The sequence below is a fragment of the Ornithodoros turicata genome, chromosome 10, assembly GCF_037126465.1.
Source record: "Ornithodoros turicata isolate Travis chromosome 10, ASM3712646v1, whole genome shotgun sequence".
Classification (NCBI taxonomy): domain Eukaryota; kingdom Metazoa; phylum Arthropoda; class Arachnida; order Ixodida; family Argasidae; genus Ornithodoros; species Ornithodoros turicata.
The window spans coordinates 8,232,248-8,258,823 of NC_088210.1; the positions used below are offsets into that span (position 1 = coordinate 8,232,248).

Below are 26,576 nucleotides of genomic sequence, written 5' to 3' on the forward strand. Positions count from 1 at the left end.
TTAAGAGTGTACTATGCGATAAACTGTGTTTCGTCCGCGCGATCATAACAGAGAAAGGGCGCATATCAGTCAGATAAGCGGGGTTGGGGACTGGCGAAGTCTGTATGACGCTGTTACTCAGCACTCCCCGTTGCGAAGTCAGCTCAAGAACACGTAATTCATTGGTGGATAAGGCAACACCCGATATATGAAGTGTTCAGGCAACAGGCATGTTCCCACGATGGTCGCTAACGAAACCGTCCTGCTTAAACCGTCGGTGTACTTCAGGCTGGACACCACGCACAAAATGCAAAGGTACACTCTTAAAAATGAACTTCACCGCACGGCAGAACAGCAGAAGCACCGAACAGCATAAGTGTCACAACAAAGGCGCACGCCTCCCGTCTTCAACAAATCAAGGCAGATAACGATATCATTCGAGATCATGGTCGGCTAGGAGCGTGCTATACGGTGAAATTCATTTTTAAGACTGTAGCTAAAAATGTAGCTAAACTTCGTCCCAGTAGTTACAAAATAGTTTTAACTAGTGCTATGATGTAGTTACAGTTAGTAGTTAAACTACAATGTCAAGAGGTACAGTTGGTCGTTGTAGTTAAACTACAAAAAAAAAGTATTTACTGTCCATCCCTGCCTCTGCGGTCGAATTCATAAGACAACAGTCACTCGAAACCTGCAACAGAGCAGACGTCCTTAACATATGGCAAGCAAAAAAAAAAAAAAAAAAGACGAGATCTGGAAGCAAGGTTCTGGCTAGGGAACGAGAGACTGTAGGACGTTCTGTACGAATGCTCGTATATTTGTCAGGGCTGTCCCTACGTTCTAGCAAATGATTATCTTTGTTGAAGATCTCTCTTCCTCGCCGACAACAGCTGAGACTTGGTCGCTGAACTCAACTTCCTTAGTCCCCACGTCACACCTGTTTATTCGATTGGAATTCGTTGTACCTTGCATAAAGGCAGCATCCGTCTGTTTTGCAACTTTGTGTACTGCCCCCACCTTTTCTGCCGAATCAAAGACAGACAATGTGAGGTGCACTATCGAAGATGATCCTGATGACTGTCCACTGTCATCATAGAAGCTTTCCTTCTAGGTTAACGGGAGTAGAAGGCTCCATGGTGAACAACCCGAAACACAAAGTGGTTTCGGATGGTGCGCACTCGTTTAAAACCAAGTAAAATGTACGAGGGGTGTTCAAGTCAAACCGGGACTTTCTGTCTCATGGCTGTACAAATGACCCGCGCTACTTTTTTTTGTCATTTTCACACGCGACAGGCCTCCGCGTTCACCACGTGGTGGTCCAAAGTTTGTGCAAAACAGAAGACACGCGCTGGACAAGATGGCCGACAACGAGGTGAGCGCGCACATCGAACAGCGAATTGCCATGAAGTTTCTCGTGAATGAAGGCGTAAAGTCATCTGAAATTCACAGAAGACTTCAGGCTCAGTATGGCCACGATACACTGTCATGTATCTATTTAGTTGGGTGCATGTTACTAGCGCCCCCTATGCCGCTTGGTTGATGTTGGCGGTCGGGCCAGACTATCGCTTGTGTGTGACACATATTCATGCTGACGCATGCCAGCATGTCCGTCGCTCGTCGTTGCACGTCTGTGTGCACATGTTTTGTTGTGCTTGTAGTTCGTACGCAATACGTATAATAAACACTTCAAGATGCCCCTTCATGCTGTGACGGTTGCCGCTTTGGACTATGACAACACTTAGCCGCAACAAAGCCTTTGAGTGGTGCAAACGGTTCCGAGACGGCCGTGCAAGACGACCCCGGCCGGGGCGGCTCAGAGCCCAGCATCAGAGTTCCTGACAACATCCAACTTGTGGAGCGCCTGATCTTCAAGAACCGACCGATAACATGTCTCGATATCAATAGTGCATATAGTGCGATCAATAGTGCATATTATTGCCAGATTCTCAAGAGTGTGCATAAGGCGCTGAAGCAAAATCGGCCGGGCCTCATCACCAAAGGGGTCCTCATCCTACAGGACAATGCACGCCCGCATACCGAGCATCTCACGACACGCACCTTACAGGAACTTGGTTGGGAGTTGCTGCCACATCCCCCTTACAGTCCAGACCTCGCCCACAGCGATTTCCATCTCTTCGGGCCACTGAAGGCGTTCCTTAGGGGCCCAGCTGCGACGACGAGGTCAAGAATGCGGTCAGACCATGGCTGGCTACGCGCCGGTAAGGATTTCTACGCTGCTGGCAATCAAGCCTTCGTGAGACGCTGGGACAAGCGCATTAGTGCAGCTGGAGATTACGTGGAAAAATAAAGCTAATTTCTCGCCTGTAAGTTCATTTTACTTTTGCGAAAAATGAAAAGTCCCGGTCTGATTTGAACGCCCCTCGTAAAAGGGCAGTTAAAGCCAAGTCAAGTCAAGGTCATGTAAGGTCAAGTCAAAGGTAAAAAAAAAAGGTAAAGGTGAAGGTCAGGTAACATATGTAAAAGGTCAAGTAAAATGTGATAATTCCGCCAGCATCTTGCTCCTTGCACGGTGGAAGGAAGCCAGGACCTCTTTGATGCTTGCTTGGTTGTCCCTGCTGGAGTGAAAGTTTCGAATTGGAGAAATCGTCAGTAGTAGCCTACTGGTCTATATAGTACACCCTTAAAACACAACCTCACCACAAAGCATGCTGGGGACCAACCGTTGCGCAGGATGATGAAGTTACTTTGTGGAAATAAGCACAGGACGTAGGCCTCTCGTTCTCAACAAATCACGGGCAGCGAACGATGTTATTCGGGATGATGGTTGACTGGGATCGTTCTACACTCTTAAAAATGATGATGGTGGTGGTGATGAAATGAACTTCACCGCTTAGCATGCCCATGGCCAACCATCATTCCGAGTGGCATCGTTCTTTTTACCTTGATTTGCTGAAAAAAGGGAGACGTACGTCATTTTTGTGGCATTATGCAGTTCCTAATTGCCACAAAAACGGAATACGCCCCCACGTTTTCACGAAATCAAGAAAGAGAACGCTGTCACACTGTAAATAACCTCACCACATAGCATGCTCCTGCACTCTTAGAAATGAACTTCACCGCATAGCACGCTACTAGCCAACCCTAATCTCGAATGATATCGTTATCTGCCCTGATTTGTTGAAAACGGGAGGCGTACGCCTTTTTGTGACACTTATGCTGTTCATAATTGTCACAGAAAAGGCGTACGCCTCCCGTTTTCATTTGACATGATTTTTGACGATATCATTTGACATGATGGTTGGCTAGGAGCGTGCTATGCGGTGAAGTTCATTTTTGAGAGTGTAGAGAGCCGTCATTCCGAATGGCATCGCTCTGCGTCCTCATTGGTTGAAAATGGGAGGAGGCGCCTATATGGAACACGTTATGAGTGTCCCCTTATTTCGAAAAAATCGGGGCACAGATCCCGGTGACCGCTTGTGATGCCTGAGGTTTTTTTGTTTTTTTTTCCTCAGAGGGTGGTTTTCGGCCTTGAAGTCGGGCCAGGACGTATTTTCCCCCCATGGTGTCAGTCGTGACGTTGCCCACCACTATATAAAGCCGACAACACCAGCACCACCACTGTTGAACAGTGCACGCGGGGTGATGCTTGGCTAAGGACGGGCCGTGAAGCTCCGTTTTTAGGGTGCACGCCGTGAATTTACGTTTTAAAAATCAAGAACTACTCACGCAATGGCTGCGTCGAAAAATGTCGCTTTACGAGGTACGCCCTGGTAAACGATGCTGATCCGAGCAGACACCGTGCCTCCGCTTTCAATGGACGACCCGTATGAACCGTGCATCTGCAAGTTGACAAGCGGTGTTGTCACCAAACCAAGTGCTATGCAACTGTTGACAACAGCGACAACAGGTAAACGTTGCTTCCGGAGCACGTTAGACAACCTGCCGGTGATCGAAATCGTCCGCTCTCCACATAGGAATCTCTTAGCCAACCACCATACCGAACGATGTTATTCTGTTTCATGATTCGTTCAAAACAGGAGGAGGAGCCTTATCTGGGACAAGCATAATGTCTGCCAGATAGGCGCCCCCTCTCATTTTCAGCAAATAAGGACACAGAATATTATCAATCGGAATGACGGTTGGCTATCAGCGTGCTATGGGGTGAACTTCTGTTTTAGCAGTGTAGAATACATGACACTCTCGGGTAAACATAAACAAGTCCCCGCCACAATTTCCGGTGCCACCAAGACTTCCGGTCCTTCCGCGACTAAGGACGCTGGGAATCAGCCGCCATGCAGTATTACAGGGTTCGCCAAGATAAACTTCGGGGTTTGTAACGGCGATAAAACAAATAAGAACAGTGTCGGAAAGCTAAAGTAGGTGTTATAGGATGTATTATGCCCCAAAATTTTATGTCGATACTGCCATTTGCCATTTGGTCCGTTCCTCTGCGGATAAATCGTGAAAATTAGAAAACCGCCGCTGCCTAGTCGGCTATACCTGTGTTTCAGCTCCTTTCCGTCAGATGGCGAAACGGTCGAACGCGGCGTTGCAGACGACATCGAAACCTGAACAAGTCAGAACCACGGTGGTCAGAACAAGTGTAACTGAATGCAGAATCGTACTCTGCAACGCCGCGTTCGACCGTTTCGCCATCTGACGGAAAGAAGCTGAAACAGAGGTATAGCCGTTTAGGCAGCGGCGATTTTTTAATTTTCACGATTTATCCACAGAGAAACGGACCAGGCGGCATTGTCGACATAAAATTTTGGGACATAATACGTCTTCTAACATCCACTTTAGCTTTCCGGCACTGTTCTAATTTGTTTTATCTTCTTTACAAACCCCGAAGTTTATCTTGGCGAACCCTGTATATCTTTCGCTTTCCTGATTTGTTCCAAACGGGAGCCGTGCGCCCTCTTGTGACAATCTGAATTGCAAAAAAAAAAAAAAAAAGGAGTTTACAACCCTCTCTCTCCTCAAATCAGATGCGATAACTGTATTAATCGGCACAGCGGTTGGCGCAGAGCGCGTTTGCTGTGAAACCGGATGTCGTTTTGGCAACGAACCGGAAGCCTCGAAAACGGCACGCATAGATAAATGACACCTGCTTAGCTCACCTTCACGTCCAACGGAGTTGTATGTCTTCCCATAAAGTAATGCTGCAAAGTAGCGTTTCTGCTCGAAGGCCGCCACGTCCTCAGGAGCAGGGTGAATGAACCTATACATGAACGAGTCTATATTCGATTGCGTATACAGTGTGTGGGACAAGAAACAAATACCTGGTTCTGCGGGAACGTTGCAACTCGCGTAACCTTGCACGGAGTAGCTACCCCAGCGGTCACGGGACACTACCTGGATGAGAAGTTTTCCGACGCTGCCGAGAACATCCTCTGTAAAGACGACCAATATACAGGTGGTCAACACCGCACGACAGTCAACTCGTGTTCAATCTACACTACACAGTGGGGGAGGTGCCGAAGTAGCTCGCCGTTGCTGGCCGCACACGAGTGGCCGTCGTCACGACTATAGCAAAAAAAAAAAAAAGAAGAAACGAATCGGGGGGACAAGAAAGTTGATGAGTTCAAAAGTGAGGCATAGGCAGGATGAACGATACTGATGGGACGAAGGTACACTCTTAAAAATGAGCTTCACCGCATAGCACGCTCCTAGCCAACCATCATCTCGAATGATATCGTTATCTAACCTGAAAACGGGAGGCGTACGCCTTTTTTGTGACACCTATGCTGTTCATATAATTGTCACAGAAAAGGCGTAGATAACGATATCATTCAAGATGATGGCTGGCTGGGAGCCTGCTATGCGGTGAAGTTCATTCTTAAGAGTGTACACTGTAGATTACAGGTACACTCTTAAAAATGAACTTCACCGCATAGCACGCTTTTAGCCAACCATTATCTCGAATGATATCGCTATGCGCCCTGATTTGTTCAAAGCGGTAGGCGTACGCCTTTTCTGTGACACTTATGCGGTTCAGAAGTGTCACAGAAAAGGCGTACGCCTCCCGTTTTCAACAAATCAGGGAAGATAACGATATCATTCGACGTGATGGTTGGCTAGGAGCGTGCTATGCGGTGAAGTTCATTTTTAAGAGTGTAGCTACACTTTAAAAACAAAGCTTCACTGCATAGCAGGCTGTGCGCCAACCATTGCCACGAATGATAGGGTTATCGCTTCCGATTCGAGGAGAGAAGGGGGCGTACGCCTTTTTGTGGCAATTTGTGTATATGATAATTGCCACAAAAAGGCGTACGCCTCCCTCTCTCATCGAATCAAAAGCGATAACCCACCCTGTACGCTCCTTCTCCACTTTTCATTTGCACTCTAGAAACTAAACTTCACCGCATAGCACGCTCTGCGCCAACCGTTGCCAGGAATGATAGAGTCATCGTTTCTGATTCGAGAAGAGGGGAAGGCGTACGCCTTTTTGTGTCAATTATCGTGTATTCAAACCCGACACAAAAAGGTCCCCATCTCTCTTCGAATCTCTCTTCATCATTCGTGGCAATGGTTGGCGCAGAGCGTGCTACGCGGTGAAGTTTAGTTTCTAGAGTGTGGGATCAATAGCGAACTGTATATTTTGGTTCGTGACTGGACAGAAAACTCAAAAAGTGGGTGGAGCTTCTGGTATAGGCAGGTGTCGTTGATGGCCAGACTCGCGTTTGTATACACGGCACTGCATTGACAATGCGCGTAGCGCCATCGAGCGTGACACCTGTCAACTTCTCAAAGAGCATTGGACCCAGTACTCCCTGATAGGTTGACACGTTACACGCTAGGTGGCGCTGCGCACATGTTCAATTGCCATTTGTAACAACGATGATTGAAGACTGCCCACCCGTGTGACAGGGCCGTAACTATATACAATGATAGGGGGACTTTCAAATAAAACAACATTCCATTCTATGCAGAACCATATTTAAAAGAGTCTCACCTGTGTTGCGACGCTCCAGACGAACCTCGAAGGGATGAGCTAAGCAGCACACGTTGTTCTGGAACAACAAAATGTCATGTCGGGACTAATTTCCATTGCATCGCGTACATCCGCAACCCTCTGAGAATATGCTGTACACAGGTTTTTGATTCTAAATTTACGCAACCGGCAAAGAAAGTGCACCTACAGTCGGCTAATGTACTTTTTTTTTTTTTTTTTTTTTTGCACTCGCATCGTAACCTAGCGGCTGTCCAGCGAAACACGCTCGGCGCGCGCCAAAACACAGGCGGCGCCATTTTGGCGCCATTTCAACTAGAGTCACTAAATAAACTTCGCTTCAGAGTATCGACACTGAGGTCCAAGGGAGAGCAGGAGCGCCATCTTGTTTCCGCACCACACCGGTATCATCCCCATTTGAGGACCAAAGACGACTAACATAATGCTCCCCGTGGGATAGAGAAACGCGTACGATTTTTGTGCTATAATCCATGTATTGTCAACCAGAGCGTGTCTCGAGGATGTCAAGGTGAGCTCAATGCCGTCGACTGATGCTCGCAAACGCAAGGAACATTTCACCCGCGCACGATAGATGGCATCGTGCGCCAAAGGGGGCATTGCGCGTGCGCGTGGGTAGCGTGGCGCGGAAACAAGATGGCGCATGCTCGCTCTTGGAACTCAGTGTCGATACTCTGAAGCGTAGCTTATTTAGTGACTCTAGTTTGATCATGTAGGGAGCCCTCTCTGGTGCCTCAGAGTCGCAGAGCATGCGCAGAAGTGTTGTGAAAAAGGTCCATTGTCGGTGTTTACGTCGTTCGCGCCTATCCTTCGACGTCCATGTAAGATGACCTGTCTTCAGCATGGAATTAGGCTCAAGCGGGGGGGGGGATACGGGGTTGGAACTCTATGTGGGTCTCATATTGAGTCTCGACATTCGAGTAAAGATCCTGATGCGAAGCCCAATTTTTCTTAATGAAAGCACTGTAAAGCCGTAGATTGCAATCGCGGAAATCGTATCTTCGATAGCTTCAGTCTTCAGTACTCTTACGTCACGGTCTTCGTCCCGATTGCGCTCATGATCTTTTAGAAAATTAAAATTACGGGCAACACTGCGCCACCAACTGCGCATTGCTCGTCAAGTCGTCAACTATACGGCGTTCAAATTACACTGCATGCGCGTAACACTGTGTCTATAAAGCAAAAGAAGTCGGCCACGCCACGTGTCAGCTACGGAGTCATCATGAGCAGCAAGCCAGTCGGGAACATAGATCACTGTTGCTCGAGGAACTGGGGTGATTTCCCACTAGACGTCGCCCCGAACGGTTTTACCGCAGAGCCATTTATAGAGAGAGTTTGGCCATTAGGAGGAGCCCAACTTGAGCTAGAGTCACTAAATAGGGGTACAGACTATCGCACTCCTTTCTGCACCGCAGCCGCACCTCCGTGTTTGCGATTCTACCGATCGTGTCACGTGGTTTCTCTTTCTAAGAACGCGCCGTCCATGTTGAGTCCCCTCCCTCCAAAACCGGTTTCCTCGGTTGCGAGCTGGCTCGCCTGCGTGCTGTTCTCCGGCGGCGAGGGGGGAAGTTGGAGTCCCGTTGCTAGGCGACACAGCCGCGCCGGACTCAAGATGGCGGCCCCGCTCGCCGGCGTGGCTCAGTGTCGCTATTCTGCTTCCTAGTTAGTGACTCTAACTTGAACCTAGTCATGCGACGTCACGGCTGAACGACCTCCCTCTTCGCGCTCTATTGTTGCCCAGTCGTCAACCTGTTGCCGACGCCATGTTGATGCAAAGCGTTGGTCATGATGCAAGGCGGAAGACACGTCCTTCGAGACCTCTTCGTCCTTGAATCCTTTCAGTTTCGTAACAAAGCCTCGATTTCACAGGCGCCTGTGGGCGATAAGCCGGCAGACCCCGGTAGATTACATTGAGCGCGACAAAAGTACATGTCGACCAGCCGGTGAACTGCATCAAGATGGCGCCTATCTGCTGGCTGATAAGCGGATTTCGATTGGATCCAGGCTTTTTGGGCGGTGCAACACCGACCATGATGTCAAAACAGGCTCCGCCCGTGAAACGGCAAAAGATCAAAAGATGGCCAAACTCTCTCCGCAATGTTACTAGCAAGTTAAGAATATTTAACGTACCCTGTCAGGTGTATAACTTGCTGTTCTGGGTTTATAAGCAACACAATGTTTCGGAACGCCGCCAACGTGATCTTTCCATCTACAACTTTACCGTTCCTTTAGTGGGCCTTTCTTCAGACTCGCGTCGTATATGCCAGCGGTTGTCCAGCGAAGCACGCTCGGCGCGCGCCAAAACAAAAACCGACGCCATCTATTGAATACGTAGGGAACCCTCTCTGGCGCAGTTAGGGTCACAGACACGGAGGGGACGCGGAAGCGTTGTGAAAAAGGTCCATTGACACATGAATCATTCTGCTGCTGTGAATGTCTTTTTTTTTTTTTTTTTAGAGAGAGAGACTTTTCTTGCTGGGAAAACTCTGTATCGCCCCGGAAGAGCCTCAAAAACACTGTGCCGTGACACTGGCGGCTTTCGCGGCGAAAACTCAGAGAGGGACTATATAGCGTCATTCACATAGCTTTGGGCGAACTGATGGTGATGATGATGGTGGTGGTGGTGGTGGTGAGACCCCACTCCGTTACAATTCCATTCCGAGGAATGGAGATTTGCAATAATTCCATTCCTTTCAATTCCTCGGAATGAAAAGGTATGGTCAGTTCCCACTGCTGGAATGGCTTGGCAACCCAAAAGGACCGGTAACCATACTGGCAAGTCCAGCAGTGCTAGAGGAGATTGACATTACCGAGCACGAAAAAAGCACAAAGACAAGGTTATTTCACTCTTGACCGTGTGCAGGTGCGGTGCAAAGGGTACGAGTAGAGTCACTAAATAGGGCTACAGAGTAGTATTGCATTCCTTTTCCGCGCCGGAGCCGCCGTTCGGTGTCCGCGATTGGGCCAATCCTGTCACGTGGTTTCCCTTTCCAAGAACGCACCGTTCATGTTGAGCCCCCCCATCCGAAACCGGTTTCCTCGGTTACGAGCTGGCTCGACTGCACGTTGTTCTCTACCGGAGCAGGGGGAGGTTGCCGTCCCATTGCTAGGCTACGCAGCCGCGCCGGACCCAAGATGGCGGTCTCGCTCGCCGGCGTGGCTCAGTGTCGCTACTCTGCTCCCTGTTTAGTGACTCTACACTCTTAGAAATGAACTTCACCACATAGTACGCTCCTAGCCAACCATCATCCCGAATGACAACGTTCTCGCCCCAGATTTGCTGAAAACGGGAGGAGGAGCCTATTTTGTGGCATTATGCACGGCACAAAATAGGCTCCTCCTCCCGTTTTCAACAAATCAGGGGCGAGAACGTTGTCATTCGGGATGATGGTTGGCTAGGAGCGTGCTATGTGGTGAAGTTCATTTTTAAGAGTGTAGGTACGAGGGCAGAAACCAGCACGCTCAAACCAAAACTGCCACAGCGGCACCCAGACCATTCCATTCCCATTCCTAGAACAGTTTCCGCCATTCCACTCCAATTCCATTCCGGGCCCTGCTAAATCTGGAATGATTCCGGTATCATTCCAACTCCGGAGTGGCAACTCCGCAATCCTGGGTGGAGCTGTGAGCTCGCTCTCCGCGAAACAAGCTACTTCAGATGTGGTGGCGGTGCTGGTGAAAGGGCTCGCCGCTGTCGGCCTCACAGAGGTGGGCAACGTCACGAGCGATGCCTTGGGGGAATGAGCGTCCTGGGCCGACTTCTAAGGGAACTGTGCCGACATATGTCGGACATAGACGAGACAAAGAAAGCGTCTGAGGAAACCCAGCGCATCCGGCACCGAGATTCGAACCCGGGTACCTCCAAGACTTGTTTGGGACTTATAAACATATATATATATATATATATATATATAGGGTGAGGTAAAAGGATTATCAAACGGCCACGAAGTTTTACAGAAGTTCAAAAAAAAGTTCAAAGAAGTTCAAAAATTTTTTTAATGGCCCTAAAATCTGTTTCCGCGTCTTTTTTTGAACTTATATATATATATATATATATATATAGCTGAAATGAAAATTGAAACACAGACTACGAAGGTACGGGAAGTAAGAAAAAAGGGGATAATTTATTTACATTTAAGATACTTGGAATGCTAAAAGGGTTGTCGACGTTTCGACAGTGGCACTGTCGAAACGTCGACAACCCTTTTAGCATTCCAAGTATCTTAAATGTAAATAAATTATCCCCTTTTTTCTTACTTCCCGTACCTTCGTAGTCTGTGTTTCAATTTTCATTTCAGCTACATATATTCGCGGTCGTCCGAACCCCATTCACCAAGTATATATATATATATATATAAAGAGGGGGGAAAGCCATTAAAAAAATAATAAGTAAATGATGCTAGACGTGTTTGAAATTCAAACTTACAGATTAAAATGGCTTCTATGGCTGCACGTGGAGAAACAGATACTCATTGAACGATGCGACAGCACCAGAGGACACGTGTTTCGAAACAAACCACTAAAAACTAAACCACAAGCCATAGCAACCTCGAACCACTTCAGTTGCGTCTCTTTCGAGATGTACTACAACTTCCTCATTGACATCTGAGAGCTAAAACCGATAATTAAAAAGTTGGAAAATTAATTACCGCTAATTAATTGACGAGGGGCGATGAAAAATATATTTTTGGATAGACCACACAACAGCCAAGCACGTACAGTTGGTTCCATTTGTGTAGATCACTCTGTTTTTTTCATTAGCCCCTGGCCCTTTTTCGGTGGGACACCCTGTATGAGCGTCGACTGCCTTCCTCTGCTACTATAGTCTTCCCCTCCGGTCGGTTTTCATATTGGTTCTGCGTGCGCGACAGCAGCGGTAGAGAATCCTTTCGTCACGAGCTGGAGATTACAGACAGTGTGCTGCACGCAGTATTTCGAACGGCAGAATTGCATGATTCATTGCACACGTTTGTGATGCATGATTTATTGCACACGTGTCCCTGTTTGTAGACAAATGACGTCATAGTGTTCGACAGCGCCACCGGTTTGGTAGAGTTGAACTATGCTCGAAGGTATGGGGCGAACAAGGCCGCGCTCGAAAACCACGGCCTTCAGGGGATTACACTCTTAAAAATGAACTTCACCGCATAGCACGCTCCTAGCCAACCATCATCTCAAATGATATCGTTATCTGCCCTGATTTGTCGAAAACGGGAGGCGTACGCCTTCTTGTGACAATTATGAACAGCATAAGTGTCACAAAAAAGGCGTACGCCTCCCGTTTTCGACAAATCAAGGCAGATAACGATATCATTTGAGATGATGGTTGGCTAGGAGCGTGCTATGCGGTGAAGTTCATTTTTAAGAGTGTACGATGATTCCTGAAAGAAAGGGACTCGACCTGCGGTTAGTGTTCATTCGTAGAAACCAGCTCTTCCCCCTTCCGATCTGTTTCGGTTTCGGTCTGTCTACCAACGTCATGATGACGTTTCTCGGGCAGAGGTTTATTCGCCTACACAATTCATCAGGGTCCGTGTTTTCGGTCTTAATAGAAAAACACCGAAAAACATACGCCGGGTAAATTTTCGCTCATTCGGTTTTCATCGAAAAACACCGAATACAGAGGGACATTCCAGGGCATGACAGAGATAAATTGCTGCATACGCCCAGCAAGTTGTTGATGCAGATCAGAAAACCATATACAGAAATATACGATGGTTGTGAAAAAATGTCCGTTTAGTGTCTCGTTAGCCGTCAAACGCCACCGCAGCGAACAACGGCACGTTGAATGATCGTCGTGCGAAAATTACTTGTGATTTCGGGTGAAACATGTACAAGCCAGAAAAAACATCGAAAAACGCTGATTTCGTGAAAACCAATAAACATATCGAAAAACGTTAATCCGAATCCACCCAAAAATAAAACCCGCAAACGCGGAACCCTACCAGTTCATCAGGTTCCGTTCTTTTTCCATTGCTCTCGCTGTAAATCACACCTATTTCCATTCAGCAGCTAGAGTTGAGTATGCCAAATAAACAACCGCTGGCCTGGACTTGTTTTCAGTCGATCGTCGCAAGATGACAGTATACTCCGTCATCTGCATGAGAGGTGATTATATTATGCCCGCAATAAACCTCTACCCGACAAACGTCATCATGACGTTGGTAGACAGACCGAAACCAAAACAGATCGGAAGGGGAAAGCTGGGTTCCACGAATGAGCAATTGTTCGCTGAGAGAAGGTAGGACCGAAGGTCGCGTCCCTTTCAGAGACCATCGTAATCCCCTCAAGACCGTGGCTTTCAGGCACGACTTTGTTCGCCACTATAGCTTTGAACGTAGTTCAACTCCACCAAACTCTGGCGCTGTCGAACATTATGACGTCATTTGTTTACAAACAGGTAGAGGTCTATTGATGATTGGTGGTAGTGTGATGGGTAGGGTCCGTCGTTCTTGACCTCACAATTGTGATGGCGTCCGTACAAGTCGACCCACGGCAATCTCTCGTGACGTCACGAGACGTCCAGGGCCTCTTCAGAGTTTTCGAAGGGGTCATGAAGAACCCCCTCTAGCTGATTTTACATTTATTCTCAATACGCATTACGGGGCGATATAGATATTCCCACGTACTAAGATTATCCTGGACATTTACTTTATGATGTACCACGAAGGTGGAGCAGTCACTTAACCGTTCTACGGCAGAACGCGCTGGCACTGGGGGAGAGGAACAGCAACGAGCATTTATCCAGTTTCGAGATGAACCCCAAGCAATGGGCGCGTTAGGCAGGCTTCTGAACGCCATATCCCGTGTTCTCAGGGGAACGTACCCTTGGTGTCTCTACTTAATGGTGTTTGTGAGGCTATCCGGAAGCCGAGCGCCAGAGCCCCACTCCAGAGCGCCACCTATCGCACTTTCTTCTGTCGTCTGCTTTTAAGTAAACATAGCGGCAGACCATAGCATGCAGCCCTCTGTAATCGTATGGCTATTTACCGCCGACATCCGACCATTCCGGAAACACAAAGAGCATGGGCGTTGCGCAATTTCGAGAGTCAGTACACCGGAACATGCGTCACCCTCCGGAACTGGCACCGCTCTTCGTCAGCGTTCTCCGGCTCCGAAGAAGGGGCGCGCAGGGTGCACCTGGGAACGTGCACCGGAAGTCACTTTGGAGGTGTGAAAGGACGTAAGAACTCCTATCTGCATGCATTAAGTTACGGGTTTAATAGGTGTAATATCCTACGCTTCGTAATTCTAGTTACAATCTATTGTTCAATTCTTCTCCTTCGCAACTTGTGCAGCGTTAATACAAAAACGCACTCTCTTTCGTATTCGGGCGAGTACACGCACCGCCGTCCAGATACCTCTATCCATCGTTACATCATCTGAAGAATTGTAGCATCCAATGAGACGCCAACGCGGAGGTACACATAACGTTCTGCTTTACACTCTAAAAACAGAACTTCACCGCATAGCACGTTGTGCGCCAACCATTGCTACGAATGATAGGGTTATCGCATCTGATTCGAAGAGAGAGGTGGGCGTACGCCTTTTTGTGGCAATTTGAATATATGAAAATTGCCACAAAAAGGCGTACGCCCCCGCCTCTTTTCGAATCAGAAGCGATAGCCCAATCATTCTTGGCAATGGTTGGCGCACAGCGTGTTATGCGGTGAAGTTCTGTTTTTAGAGTGTACCCTCTTCAAGATGAATTTCACTACATGGCACGCTCAGCGCCAACCATCATCCCGAATGACAACGTTCTCGTCTCTGATTTGTTGAGAACGGAAGGCGTAGCCCATTTTGTAGCCGCGCATAATAGATACGTAATAGGCACCGCCTCTCGTTATCAACAAATCATGGGCGAGAACGTTGTCATTCGGGAAGATGGTTGGCTAGGAGCTTGCTATGTGCTGAAGATACGCACCTATCCAATTCACCTATATAAAAGGTGTCACGGACGACACTTCGGCGGGCTCGCTTGGTACAGTTCATAGCTCCTTTAAGTGATCCGTTTCAAATGGGAACGTTCCCGGGGCACGAACCTAACGCGCCCAATCGCTCATACGGTCCTCCTATGCCGGCCAACCATATAGAGAAGCCAGCAAACAGATGCAAGCGATTATGCTGTTTGGCTCAGATCTTTCGCAGGAACATGACGCTGCCCTTTCTCTGATGGCTTTTGCAAGGCAAGCGCGCTCCATTAGGTAGAAAGGAATTATTCTGATACGGAGAAGGGCTCCTGGCGATCATCTTCGCTTTCAGAAAGTTTGATCCAGCCTTCGGAAGCTCAGTCGAAAGCGCCATATCCATAGACATATGTATGTATGTATAGCGTTATTTTTTTTAAGGCAATTGATGAAGGCAAACAAATTTGCCATTCATATACCTTCATCGCTATTCGTTCCTCGACTTTGAGCAACACGTGAGACGCTGCCAGGAATCCAGCAAAGAAAACGCGCGAAGTTGGCGGAGGGGGCGAGAGCAGACGACAAACACGAGGAAAGAACGGGGAGGAGATCAGTAAACTACTCTAAATAAACTGTAACTGTAAAATAAACTGCCGTAAATAAACGTTACCTGACTGTAAAATGCACAGTCGCGCGCGGGAAACTGCCAAAAGCGAAATTAGACTAACCTGCTGGACATACAAATTCAAACATCGAACTTGACTAACCTAATAGACCTCTACCAAAGAAACGTCATATGGTAGGCGGACTGCAACCGAAACAAATCGGAAGGAGAGGGCTGGGTTCCACGAACGGCCATTTGTTCGCTGCCTCCCATTGAAAGAAAAGTAGGACCGAAGGTCACGTCCCTTTGAGGGACCATATTGTGATCCCCTCAAGTCCGTGGCCTACGGGTGCAACCTTGGTCACGTCTAGCTTCGAGCATAGTTCAACCCTATCAAAATTTCTGGCGCTGTCAAACACTATGACGTCATTTGTTTACAAATAGGAAGAGGTCTATAGCGCCTAAACTAAAACCAACGTGCTGTTCCGTCGTGGTCCGCCCTGCTAAGCATAACGGCCGCTAAAATGTGGCTTTCGTTCGCTAAAGTGGCTTGGAGAGACATCGAAAACCCGAGAATTTGAGTGGTTAAATACCGATGTCGCGTTCATTTTCCTCGTTTTGAGAACGTCAATTTCGACATCGGGGATTTCGCAACCGGGAATATCGAGCAGGGCTCGAAACCGTTATTTTTTTAGGTTCGGTTCAAATTCTGGTTCAAGGTTATCGGTTCGGTTCGGGTTCAGCGCAACGAAAATAATGGTTTCAACCGATATTAGTCGGTTCGAACCGGTTTACGTGCGCCGTGCTAATCAGTGTACCACATGTGAGAATTAATATCAGGTTCCGGCGATGGCTTGCTCCATCTTTCTTACTCTTACTACCTCGCCTCTACACTTCACTGGTACAAAGAACCATGTGGTTCACAGCAGATAATCTTTTACTGCACCAAAAAGTACTGGGAAATGGCGTACAGCTATCATACAATTGAACTCCATTGCAAAAGGCTATGGCCAATTTCTAAAGAAGAAAAAAAATAAGAGAGAGAGAGGAAAGCGGCCACGTGGTATATCGGCATATCCCAGGGTCCTATGCGCAGGCCGACACGTTGCACCCCGTTGAAAAGAGGGCCCGCTCCTGTGTTTCCTTCCCCCCTGCTCTGGACCACACGCCAACGTCGCTCCCGTAGTCGCTAGAGGTCTGCGTTGCTTGTGGATGTTACTCTGTGAACTATTAAAATTTACGTCGCCTTCACACTGCGACGCTGAATGAATGCGAGCAGCCAAGGCAACAATGCAAAGTGTCGCTGCCGTGTAGCACATTTTTTTACACCTCGAGTCACAAAAATATACAGGGATGTCGTGAACCTTTTGGAGGTGAGGTTGTAAGAGGTGCATGGAATCACCACTTCTTGGTTTATCAATTTGTCCGCTCTATGAATTCGACAAGATTCCGAGCGATGTAGGGAGCTGGTGCGCGAACCAGTTTCCGCATCATATTTTTTCGGTTCAGTTCCGGTTCGTTCAAGGGGAGAGAAAAAATGTTTACGGTTCGGTTCGGAAAAAAATAACGTTTTTTTTGCGGTTTCCGGTTACGGTTCAGTATCGGTTTCAACCCCTGATATCGAGGTCCTCTCTTTTGCCAGTACTGACATCCAATCTATCAAATATTTGTCCACTGTGTCCACTGTTGGAAGCTTACGTGTTCGGGTTTGTCCATAAATGCCTACCTCGAGCTGTTTATCATGACCCGTGTAGGTTCACCTTGTAGTGCAGCATGAGGACAATACTGGTCCCATGCTGGCCAGATGTTGCCAATATTAGCTCACTTTTACAAATGAATCCCTGCCCTAGAAGGGTCAACTATTGACATCCCCTCATTCAAACCCCACATTGCACTGCAGTTCCCCCAAATATATTGCCACGTATCATCTTTGAAGCGTATCACGTACCACGTATCATCTCAGTCTTCGTTTCCTTCTCTTTTACATTTTTTTTCTGTTTTTCTGCACAAAATCTTCGCGTGAGAATGTCGTAATTCAGTTCGTAGACCTGCCAGTAACGCAGGAAACACTACGTAAACAAAAGTAAAAAGATTGGGAATTTGGTAACCACACTGGCAAACCAGTACTCCGATGGCAGTGCCGATATTCACTTCCCATTTACCCAATAGGGAACCAACGTGAGGCCAACACAGAGCTGCTGCCTGGGCAATATGGGATCTATACTGGCAATACTGCAGATGAGTACTGGCGCCTTGCGTGGGTCGGGTTGGAATTGGAAAATTGGGCAAACATTTGTAATCGGAGATTGCCAAATATTTGTCCAGCCTGGGACTCAGATTGGGGTGCTGCCTGGGTAGCGTTCTGATGCGCATGTTTGCTTTATATAAATAAATATTTACAACATTATTTCTTGAAACGTTTGGAAGTGGTTTCATAGCCGCTGTAAGGTGCAGCAGGATATCCAAGAGGAGAAGAGGGTGGACAGCGCGAGAAGCACTCCGGCTTGTGGGAGCGCCCTCGCCGTCCCAATGTATTTCCTATGGAACATATTTTATGCTTTTTCCCGGTAACCACCGCACATATTTTAACTCTACTGGTTTCACTATAAAGAGGAAGAGGAGATGAATTGGATAACGGATATACATTTCTGATACATGTCGTATATATGTATATTGTACAGCGACGTCACGAATGTGAAAAAAAAAAAAAAAAAAAACTTTTCTAGTACCTGTTTAAACAGGTTTTTATTAAAGGTGTTGTGACAGTTGGTTTCAAGCTTTCCCAGATAAATACGAAAAACTATTCTATCACCCGACATCATCCCATATTCAAGTTTTCACGTGCATGACGTAGGCAGATACGGAGAAAAACGGCCCCGAAGAAGGGACATCGGTGACGTCACACAGGAGCAGCCAGGGAAGACGCGCGTCTCCCAAGCCAAATGGGGGAGAGGGGTACGTGAGGTCACACCGTAAGTCGTCGTTTTGTGGACACGCCTATTTTCCGGACTAATCCAGGGAGAGGAAAAATTCTTTTTCCCACGGTGTTCTCATAACGAGTACTACAATGCCCATACGTTATGCTTTAACACATCAGAGAAAGTATCTCCAAAACCTTTAAACTTCTATAGGCATTTCGAAAAAAACTTCCCATTTACTTTCTCCCGAAATATTTCAGGAATCGATATAGACACCAAATTTATATGTCTACCACTTCTCGTTTTTATACAAAAAAAAAAAAAAAGCACGAAATATGAATACACATACACACCGACTGAAAGCCCCGTGAACCATGTCACTCCGTGCCGGACTGGTATATGCCCTCTTAACGTGCCGTGTCTGTTTCCACAATGGGTGTGCTTTCTAAAAGTGCATCTGCGGGGTCACAAAAAGCGGTGCGTGACATGCGGGCATAGCCGAAAAAAAAAAAAAAAAGTACCGTTCCAACGGTTGCCGCTCGCGAAGTGTGGGTCATCCAGGAGACGGGAGAAAGTGGTTGCCATCCTATACGGAACAAACCAGAAATTATAGCCAAGACGAGCCACAAGTCGAGGATGAAAGGTACTTTATTATTACTGCGGAGATCCCCTACCTCCGTCGACTTGTAAGTGGAAGTACACGGATAGGTTCTCTTCCTGAAAGTGTGTTGCCGACACTGGCAACATTTAAAAGAGAGTAAGTAAGACACATTTGGGCCGCTGCTCGCTTCACCTATTTCACCGGACAGCAGAAGAGAGGACGTCTTCCTGCGGAGATGTTGCAAAACAAAGGTTGCTTAGTTGCAATGCCCTTATAGTGAGCTAAACACTCAAATAAAGTTAATTGTTAATTTAAATAGTTTTCTTTTTCTATTCGTTACATAATGTTTACAAAAAAGAAAAAGAAAAAAGAACTAGCGGAGCAAAATAGAGGACGTTTTAGCAGGTGCGCTCTTAAAAATGAACTTCACCGCATAGCACGCTTCTAGCCAACCATAATCTCGAATGGTATCGTTATGTGCCCTGATTTGTTGAAAACGGGAGGCGTACGCCTTTTTTGTGACACTTATGCTGACACTGATGCTGACACTTATGCTCACACTGACACTACGCGTTGTCGGAAAAGGTCCATTGGACCTTTTTCGACAACGCGTATGCGCATGCCCATCCCTTGAGTCCGCCATTTTTGAGCGGAAAACATCGCTTTGAACCCACTTGCGGGCGACTGTCATGTTCATTGTGGGGAGATAATGGATTTCAAGGTTACGCGGGCGTTTGAGGTCTGGTAATGAGTACAATGCGCTTTCACCTCTTTCCGCATTCTCCTTCCAATCTTCTCTTGCTTATACTTTCCCACGCAACGTACCAGTCCGAAAAGTGTCACCATTATTGGGGGGAAAGACACGACGTTCGACAATTCCGTCGCCAGAGGCGACGCGAATATGGAAATGGTCCATTGTCACAAAAAAGGCGTACGCCTCCAGTTTTCAACAAATCAGGGCAGATAACAATATCATTCGCGATTACGGTTGGCTAGGAGCGTGCTATGCGGTGAAGTTCATTTCTAAGAGTGACTGGTTATACAGCCGGGCGAACATCGTGTAAGGCAGCGTATAATTCTACTGGACAACTAATTAGCTAAAGTTAATTAATTGACTCATTTATGAGACGTTTTCTGGGAAAATGCCAGATAGCGAAATTGGAGCCAGTAATTATTCAAAATTCACAGTCCTTATTAAACGCCCTGTGAAGCGAACGTACTCCGCGATGTAAATTGATAAATTTAATTATGCAAATGAGCCGAAAGCAGAGAAGAAATGTCGCGACCTTCGCCGTTGTCGGCCTCACAGAGGTAGGCAACGTCACGTCTGGACGCCCTGGGGGAATGTGCGTCCTGGGCCGACTTCTAAGGGAACTGCGCCGATATATGTCTGAAAGCGTCTGAAGAAAACCCAGGAAAAACCCCAGACAGCACAGCTGGCACCGGGATTCGAACCCGGGTACTTCCCAGTCTCGATGCGACATGGCCAGCACGCGACACATAGCGGCAGATAGCGGTATATCTGGCCAACAGGCTAGCGCCTCCTCCAATCAGCTCCGTCGCTCCAAAGCACGTGACCCTCTCAGAAGGATTGCCTGTCGCTCCTTCCGCGCTCGAGTGGTGCGTAGTTTTGGTTTCAGTTCATTTGCATGGCGAAATGTAGCGATTTATACAGTGTCCGGTGAGAGAGTGTCATTAAATTTCTAAAAATAGGTTTAATTTCAGAAAATTATGAAACTACTTGGAAAACACACACACAGACTTTTGCCACAGATTCAGGCCGTTTGCATTCGCGTCACACAAGAAGCAAGCTAATTTTGCTATTTCAACTCGAAAATTAGCCAAGCAAAGGTAATGTTTTTTATTTTTTTTATGAATTCAGAAGCCAATGGCCATAGCACACTATTCCAACCGAAATCACAGGTTTTTTTAAGAAGATTTGTACAAAAATTTGACAGCCGCAAAACCGTCCCCGTGTGAGGTGAGTTTGCTGAAAGTTTGCGGAACTTTTCGTTCCATCCAAATACCCTCCCTCTTATGCGAACAAGGACATAATCACGCCTTCTGCCCTTATCAACGCGCATACCGTCAGTCCCCAGCCACTGATAACGTCGGTTACCGCGGTAATGCCCTCGATCGGGTGCTGTTTCCACTTTCTCTCGATAAAGGCAGAGCCAGCATTTACGCAAATGCAAATTTCATGGAGCACGCTTTGCCAAGTGACGGTTTTGCGGCTCTCAAATTTTTGTACAAATCTTCTGAAAAAAAAAAGAAAAAAAAACCCTGTGATTTCAGTTGGAATCACATGGCCATGCTATGGCCATTGGCTTCTGAATTCGTCAAGAAAAACGTTACGTTTGCTTGGCTAATTTTCGAGTTCAATTAGCAAAATTAGCTTAATTAATGTGTGACGCGAACGCAAACGGCCTGAATCTGTGGCAAAAGTCTGTGTATTCGAAGCAGTTTCATAATTTTCTGAACTTAAACCTATTTTTAGAAATTTAATGACACTTTCTCACCGGACACCCTGTATCTCCAAGTACGTTCGCTTCTCAGGTTGTTTAATGAGGGCGGCGGATTTGAATAATGACTGGCTGAAAATTCTGCTATCTCGCATTTCTCAGAACACAACTAATATACCTCTACCCGAGAGAACGTTGGTAGACGGACTGAAACCGAAAGAGATCGGAAGGACAGGGCTGCGTTCCACGAATGGGCACTTGTTCGTTGCCTCCCATTCAAAGAAAAGTAGGACCTAAGGTCGCGTCCCTTAGTCCCCTCAAGACAGTGGCTTTCGGGCGCGTCCGTGTTCGCCCTCTAGTTTCCAGCGTAGTTCAAGTCTACCAAATTGGTGGCGCTGTCAAACACTATGACGTCATATGCTTACAAACAGGGAGAAGTCTAAAGTGCCACTACGCGCTAAATCTCGTGTCTTCAGAATCCTATACCAAAGTCGTGTTACTGAAATCTCCTCGTCTCACTTTACTGTCCTGCAAAATATTTTGGCTCTACGTGAGGCGAAAGCTAGAGAAATGTAATTTTTATTTTCGAGGACTACGACGTCATGTTAGGCTCCGACGGAGCGCCTTCCTGCCTTCCGGGAGGGTGGGGGGTGGGGTGGGGGGGCTAATGCTGTTGTTTGCATTGACGTTTTTAGTGGCAACGGACTCCCTTTAGCGAGAGAAAGGAGAAATGGATGGACACTTATTGTAAATATAGCGTCCACGCTGATGAAGTGGTGTAGTCACGCTACTTTATGTTCCCAAAATCTATTTTTTCACAAGCGCAGCTTTAGCGAAATGCACTTAAAGGAAGCCCAATAAGATGAACACAGCACTTTACATAGACTACAGTACTTGCCAGCACATGCATTCGCAGGGTGAATCTATCTGAAACCGTACTGAATCCTGTGGAAAATAAGTCTGCCAGCATTGCTCTGGCCGAGCTCACGGCAGTATTAATTCACAACACAAACGCAATGTGTCACGACACTATTCCACTACCAGTAAACAGGACTACATTTATTTTTCAAACCACCACCAATCATACGCTCCCCTTCTCCACTTTTCATCTGACTCGTTTAATTTTTACTGCTCGCGTGTAAAGGGAAACGTTGGACTCTTGCCTCATCACATATTCGTCCAATAGAGCTATACACAACTGGCCTACTCCATTCCTGCTTCATTCGTCCGCGTTGCGCCTCCTCGCAAACGCCGCAGCGCGTGCGTGGGGCGCTAGCCGCGGCGCTCACAAGTTACAAGTTACAAAAAAAAAAAAAGGAACTTAGTTACCTCTAACTCCGAAAATAATAGCGGTAACCGGTTCCCAACAAAAGGGTTCACAAAGACACACACAAAAAAATACGATGAAAGATGAAAGTCATCAGTTCTTTCATGTTCACTATAAAAAAAGTCAGCGTAAGAGTTTATTTGTCTCTCAATCGCCGACCGAGGACACGACAAAGACATATAACCAATTTCGCAAATTTTCTCCTACCAGCCAAACGAGAACGTATAATGAGTACGCCTTCAGCGTCTTTTTTTAACAAGTTGAAGCACAGTTGTCCTTAACTCGGTACTTTCGCGCCGCGGTAACTTTCAGAGGAACTCGTTTCTTTTTCAGGTAACTTTGTCAAAGTAACTTAAGTTCCTTTTAACTCGCTTTTCACTCATGTCCACATATTTTCTTGCTTTCTCTCCGGTTCCATCGTGGCATTTTATGCCATAAAACGCGATATTCAATCAATGGCAGTGTTTTATTCAGGAAGTAAGAACCGCTGTCATTGAAATGAAGCTGAACCATTGTGCGACCACAGGGAATAAGATGCAAAGCGTTCGTATATACCTCTATACCAGAGAAACGTCATCATGGCGTTGGTAGACAGACCGAAACCGAAACAAATCCCGAGTTCCACGAATGGGCACTGGATCGCTGCCTCCCATTGAAAGAAAAGTATGACCAAGGGTCACGTCCCTTTAAGGGATCATATCGTAATCCCCTCAAGACCGTGGCTTTCGGGCGCGACCTGGTTCACCTTTAGCTTCGAGCGTTTGTGGCGCTACCGAACACTATGATGTCATTTGTTTACAAACAGGGAGAGGTCTTTAGTTGGACACAAATGAAAACGATCTAAGCGTGTTGCACTCCTCCGCAGGCCACTCAAGGTCTACCTCAACTGCATGCTGCGCCTGCAACTCAACGCGCGCTGCACCTGCGTAATGCTATTTCGTGTCCGAAGTAATTTGGAAGTAACTCGTTCTTTCTTCTTTAAGTAACTCAGTAACTGCGAGTTACGTTTCAGGCTGAAGAACTTTTTGACGGGTAACTTCTCAATCTACACTCTTAGAAATGAACTTCACCACATAGCACGCTCCTAGCCAACCATCATCCCGAATGACAACGTTCTCGCCCCTGATTTGTTGAAAACGGGAGGAGGAGCCTATTTTGTGCCCATTATGCACGGCACAAAATAGGCTCCTCCTCCCGTTTTCAACAAATCTAGGGCGAGAACGTTGTCATTCGGGGTGATGGTTGGCTAGGAGCGTACTATGTGGTGAAGTTCATTTTTAAGAGTGTATGATTACTTTTTCCGCTTCTGCTCCGGTTCAGGCTCAACAGTATCATGTTCGGGTTCGATTCTAGACCCTGTTTTTAACTATTGCGTTTTTGCAGGTTCATCACAGAACACACCAGCTTGCAGCCCTATGTTGATGCGGTTATCTTGCGACGTAAAGCCACGAATTATTATTATTATTATTATTGTTGTTGTTGTTAGACGCCTGCTGTACCGAACACGGATAGGTTTCTTTGCGACAACATACGTAAATTCGGATACCTTCGTCCAACGTAAGAATAAATTGAAGTCGCACAAACTTCAGCGAATTTGTTCTATATCGGTACAACGCACTGCAGGTCAATCAGTTCCATTTGTAAAAGTCACGAGGAACGTTGTCCACAGCTGCAGAAAACTGCCACAGAAAAAGCTCCGCTTCAAGTACAGATCGAGACGTTACCCGTCAAAAAGGACTCGTTACGAGTTAAGTTACTGCGTGAAAAATATAACTAAGTTAGTAACGAAGTTCTTCAGCTTGAGATGTGATACCCCTGTCACACGGGCATTTTCGATCCTGCTCGACCGAACCTGCTTGAACACAATGCAGATCGGATGGTGCTACACAGCCGCTTCCAAGCAGGATCGAACTTTGATCCTGCTTGACTCGAGACAGTTCCCATTTCGAGACAGCCGCCATTTGCATCCTCGACCCCGGTGAACTGTCATAACTTAACACGGACATGCGCGCGAAGCTACAAATGATGCTTTCATCGGTATACGATAAATTACCACTAATATCGCTGCTATATAGGAAACGCGAAATTAATGAATTCCGTTTATTCATTTGCACAGGTCAACCATTCAATGCGCATTGAAAGTGGCCGTGTAGCAGCGTCAAAACTCGAGCGTGCTCGGGAAGCTCAATGCAGATCGGATTCGACAAGGATCGAAATGCCCGTGTGACAGGGGTATAACTCTCAGTTAGAGTTACTTAAAAGAACGAGTGACTTCCGAGTTACTTCGGACACAAAATGGCGGTACACAGGTGCGCAGCGCGCGTGAGCAGTTGAGTTAGACCTTGAGTTGTCCGCGGAGGAGTGACACATACTTAGATCGTTTTCGTTAATGGCCAACAAGTCGAACGCTTTGCATCTTACTCCCTGTGGGCGCATAATGGTTCAGCCTCATCTCAATGGCAGCGGTTCTTACTTCCTGATACTGGTATACAGGATACTGTCATTGATTGAATATCACGTTTTATGGCATAAAATATCATGAAAAAAAAAACCGCAAGAAAATATGTTGACGTGAGGGGCTTAAGTTACTTCGGCAAAGTTACCTGAAAAGAAACGGGTTCCTCTGAAAGTTTAACGCAAGCAGCGTTGTTAACTAGCTGTGTGTATGCTGGCAATGCTTGAAATAAGAAGCGGGGTTTCGAACCGTACGCCAAATGAAACCCAAATTATATTGGCATCATCACTTCTTCACATTCTAAAAACAGAACTCGACCATATGGCTCTCACATTGCCAACCACAACCACCGTTCATTCGTTCTGCCCCAAGCAAAGATGGTTGAAAACGGGAGGCGTATACGCCCCTTTTGGAGACACTTATGTAGTCCCCAAAAGGCGTACGCCCCGTGCTTTCCGCAAATCGGGAGTGATAGCGGCCGGTGTTTACACTCTTCAAAACGAATTTCACCGCATAGCACGCTCCTAGCCAACCATCATCTCGAATGATCCGTTATGTAGTCCGGTTTGTTGAAAACGGGAGGCGTATGCCTTTTGTGCGACACCATGAAGAGCTAGCTCGCTAGGAGCGTGCTATGCGGTAAAGTTCATTTCTACGAGTGTGCACCAATCCTTAGCGCACGTTATCCCTTTTTTCGTACAGGTGCACAGCCGTCTCCCGAAGACTACACCGGGCTCCATCTGCCGTCTTTCATGCAGTTGTTTCATGGCAGTCGTATCATTGATCACGTTCGTGCCATCGTCTTTAATAAATCATCATGAATCTCATCCCCCACCCTTCATCCCCTCTTTCACACGTACATTGATTCGTGATTGCGTTCTCGCATTTCAAAGTCCTTGCTAAATTTTGCATAGCGTGTCCAAAATTTACCGAGACATATTGTTTCAAATACATTTACAGAGTTGCGTTCAACTTGTTGTGGTTGGCAGCGCGGTGCATTCAATCGATAACGCGCTGGCTACACACATCGCGTTCCTCGCCAGCCGTTCAGCCAGTCTTTACCAGGATTGTCGTTAAAAGCTGAAAGAAGTAACGCACCTGGGCACAACACTGGAATGCACGGAACCATCAGCCGCCATGATTTCATGCCCAGCTGATTATAGTAAATACACCACACACACAACAGACCTAAGCACGAACATAAACAACGCAGCGTCCTTCTTTCGCGTTTCTGTTTTTATTTCCTTCGCCCACGCTCGCATCTGTTCCGCACAAAAAGTTGAAGAATACCCGTCGTACTCGCAGATTCATTTTTTACGTCGTATAGAAGTTCATTAAGGTAAGAGACAAATATTTTACTGATATTCGTAATGGATAGTTACTAGCGGATGT

The 26,576-nt window shown here is 46.8% G+C and overlaps 1 protein-coding gene across 1 annotated transcript; it reads right to left on the reverse strand.

The window, feature by feature from the left end:
- Positions 1-26,418, reverse strand: LOC135370405 (tectonic-like complex member MKS1). Its single transcript, XM_064604148.1, has 9 exons — positions 26,283-26,418; positions 19,133-19,167; positions 19,014-19,076; positions 18,861-18,925; positions 6,896-6,953; positions 5,223-5,333; positions 5,061-5,161; positions 3,667-3,779; positions 1-2,555 (listed from the first exon to the last, which is right to left on the reverse strand). The coding sequence occupies exons 1-9, from the start codon at positions 26,321-26,323 to the stop codon at positions 2,465-2,467; spliced, it is 678 nt and encodes a 225-aa protein (XP_064460218.1). The 5' UTR covers positions 26,324-26,418; the 3' UTR covers positions 1-2,464.
- Positions 26,419-26,576: the final 158 nt, after the last annotated feature.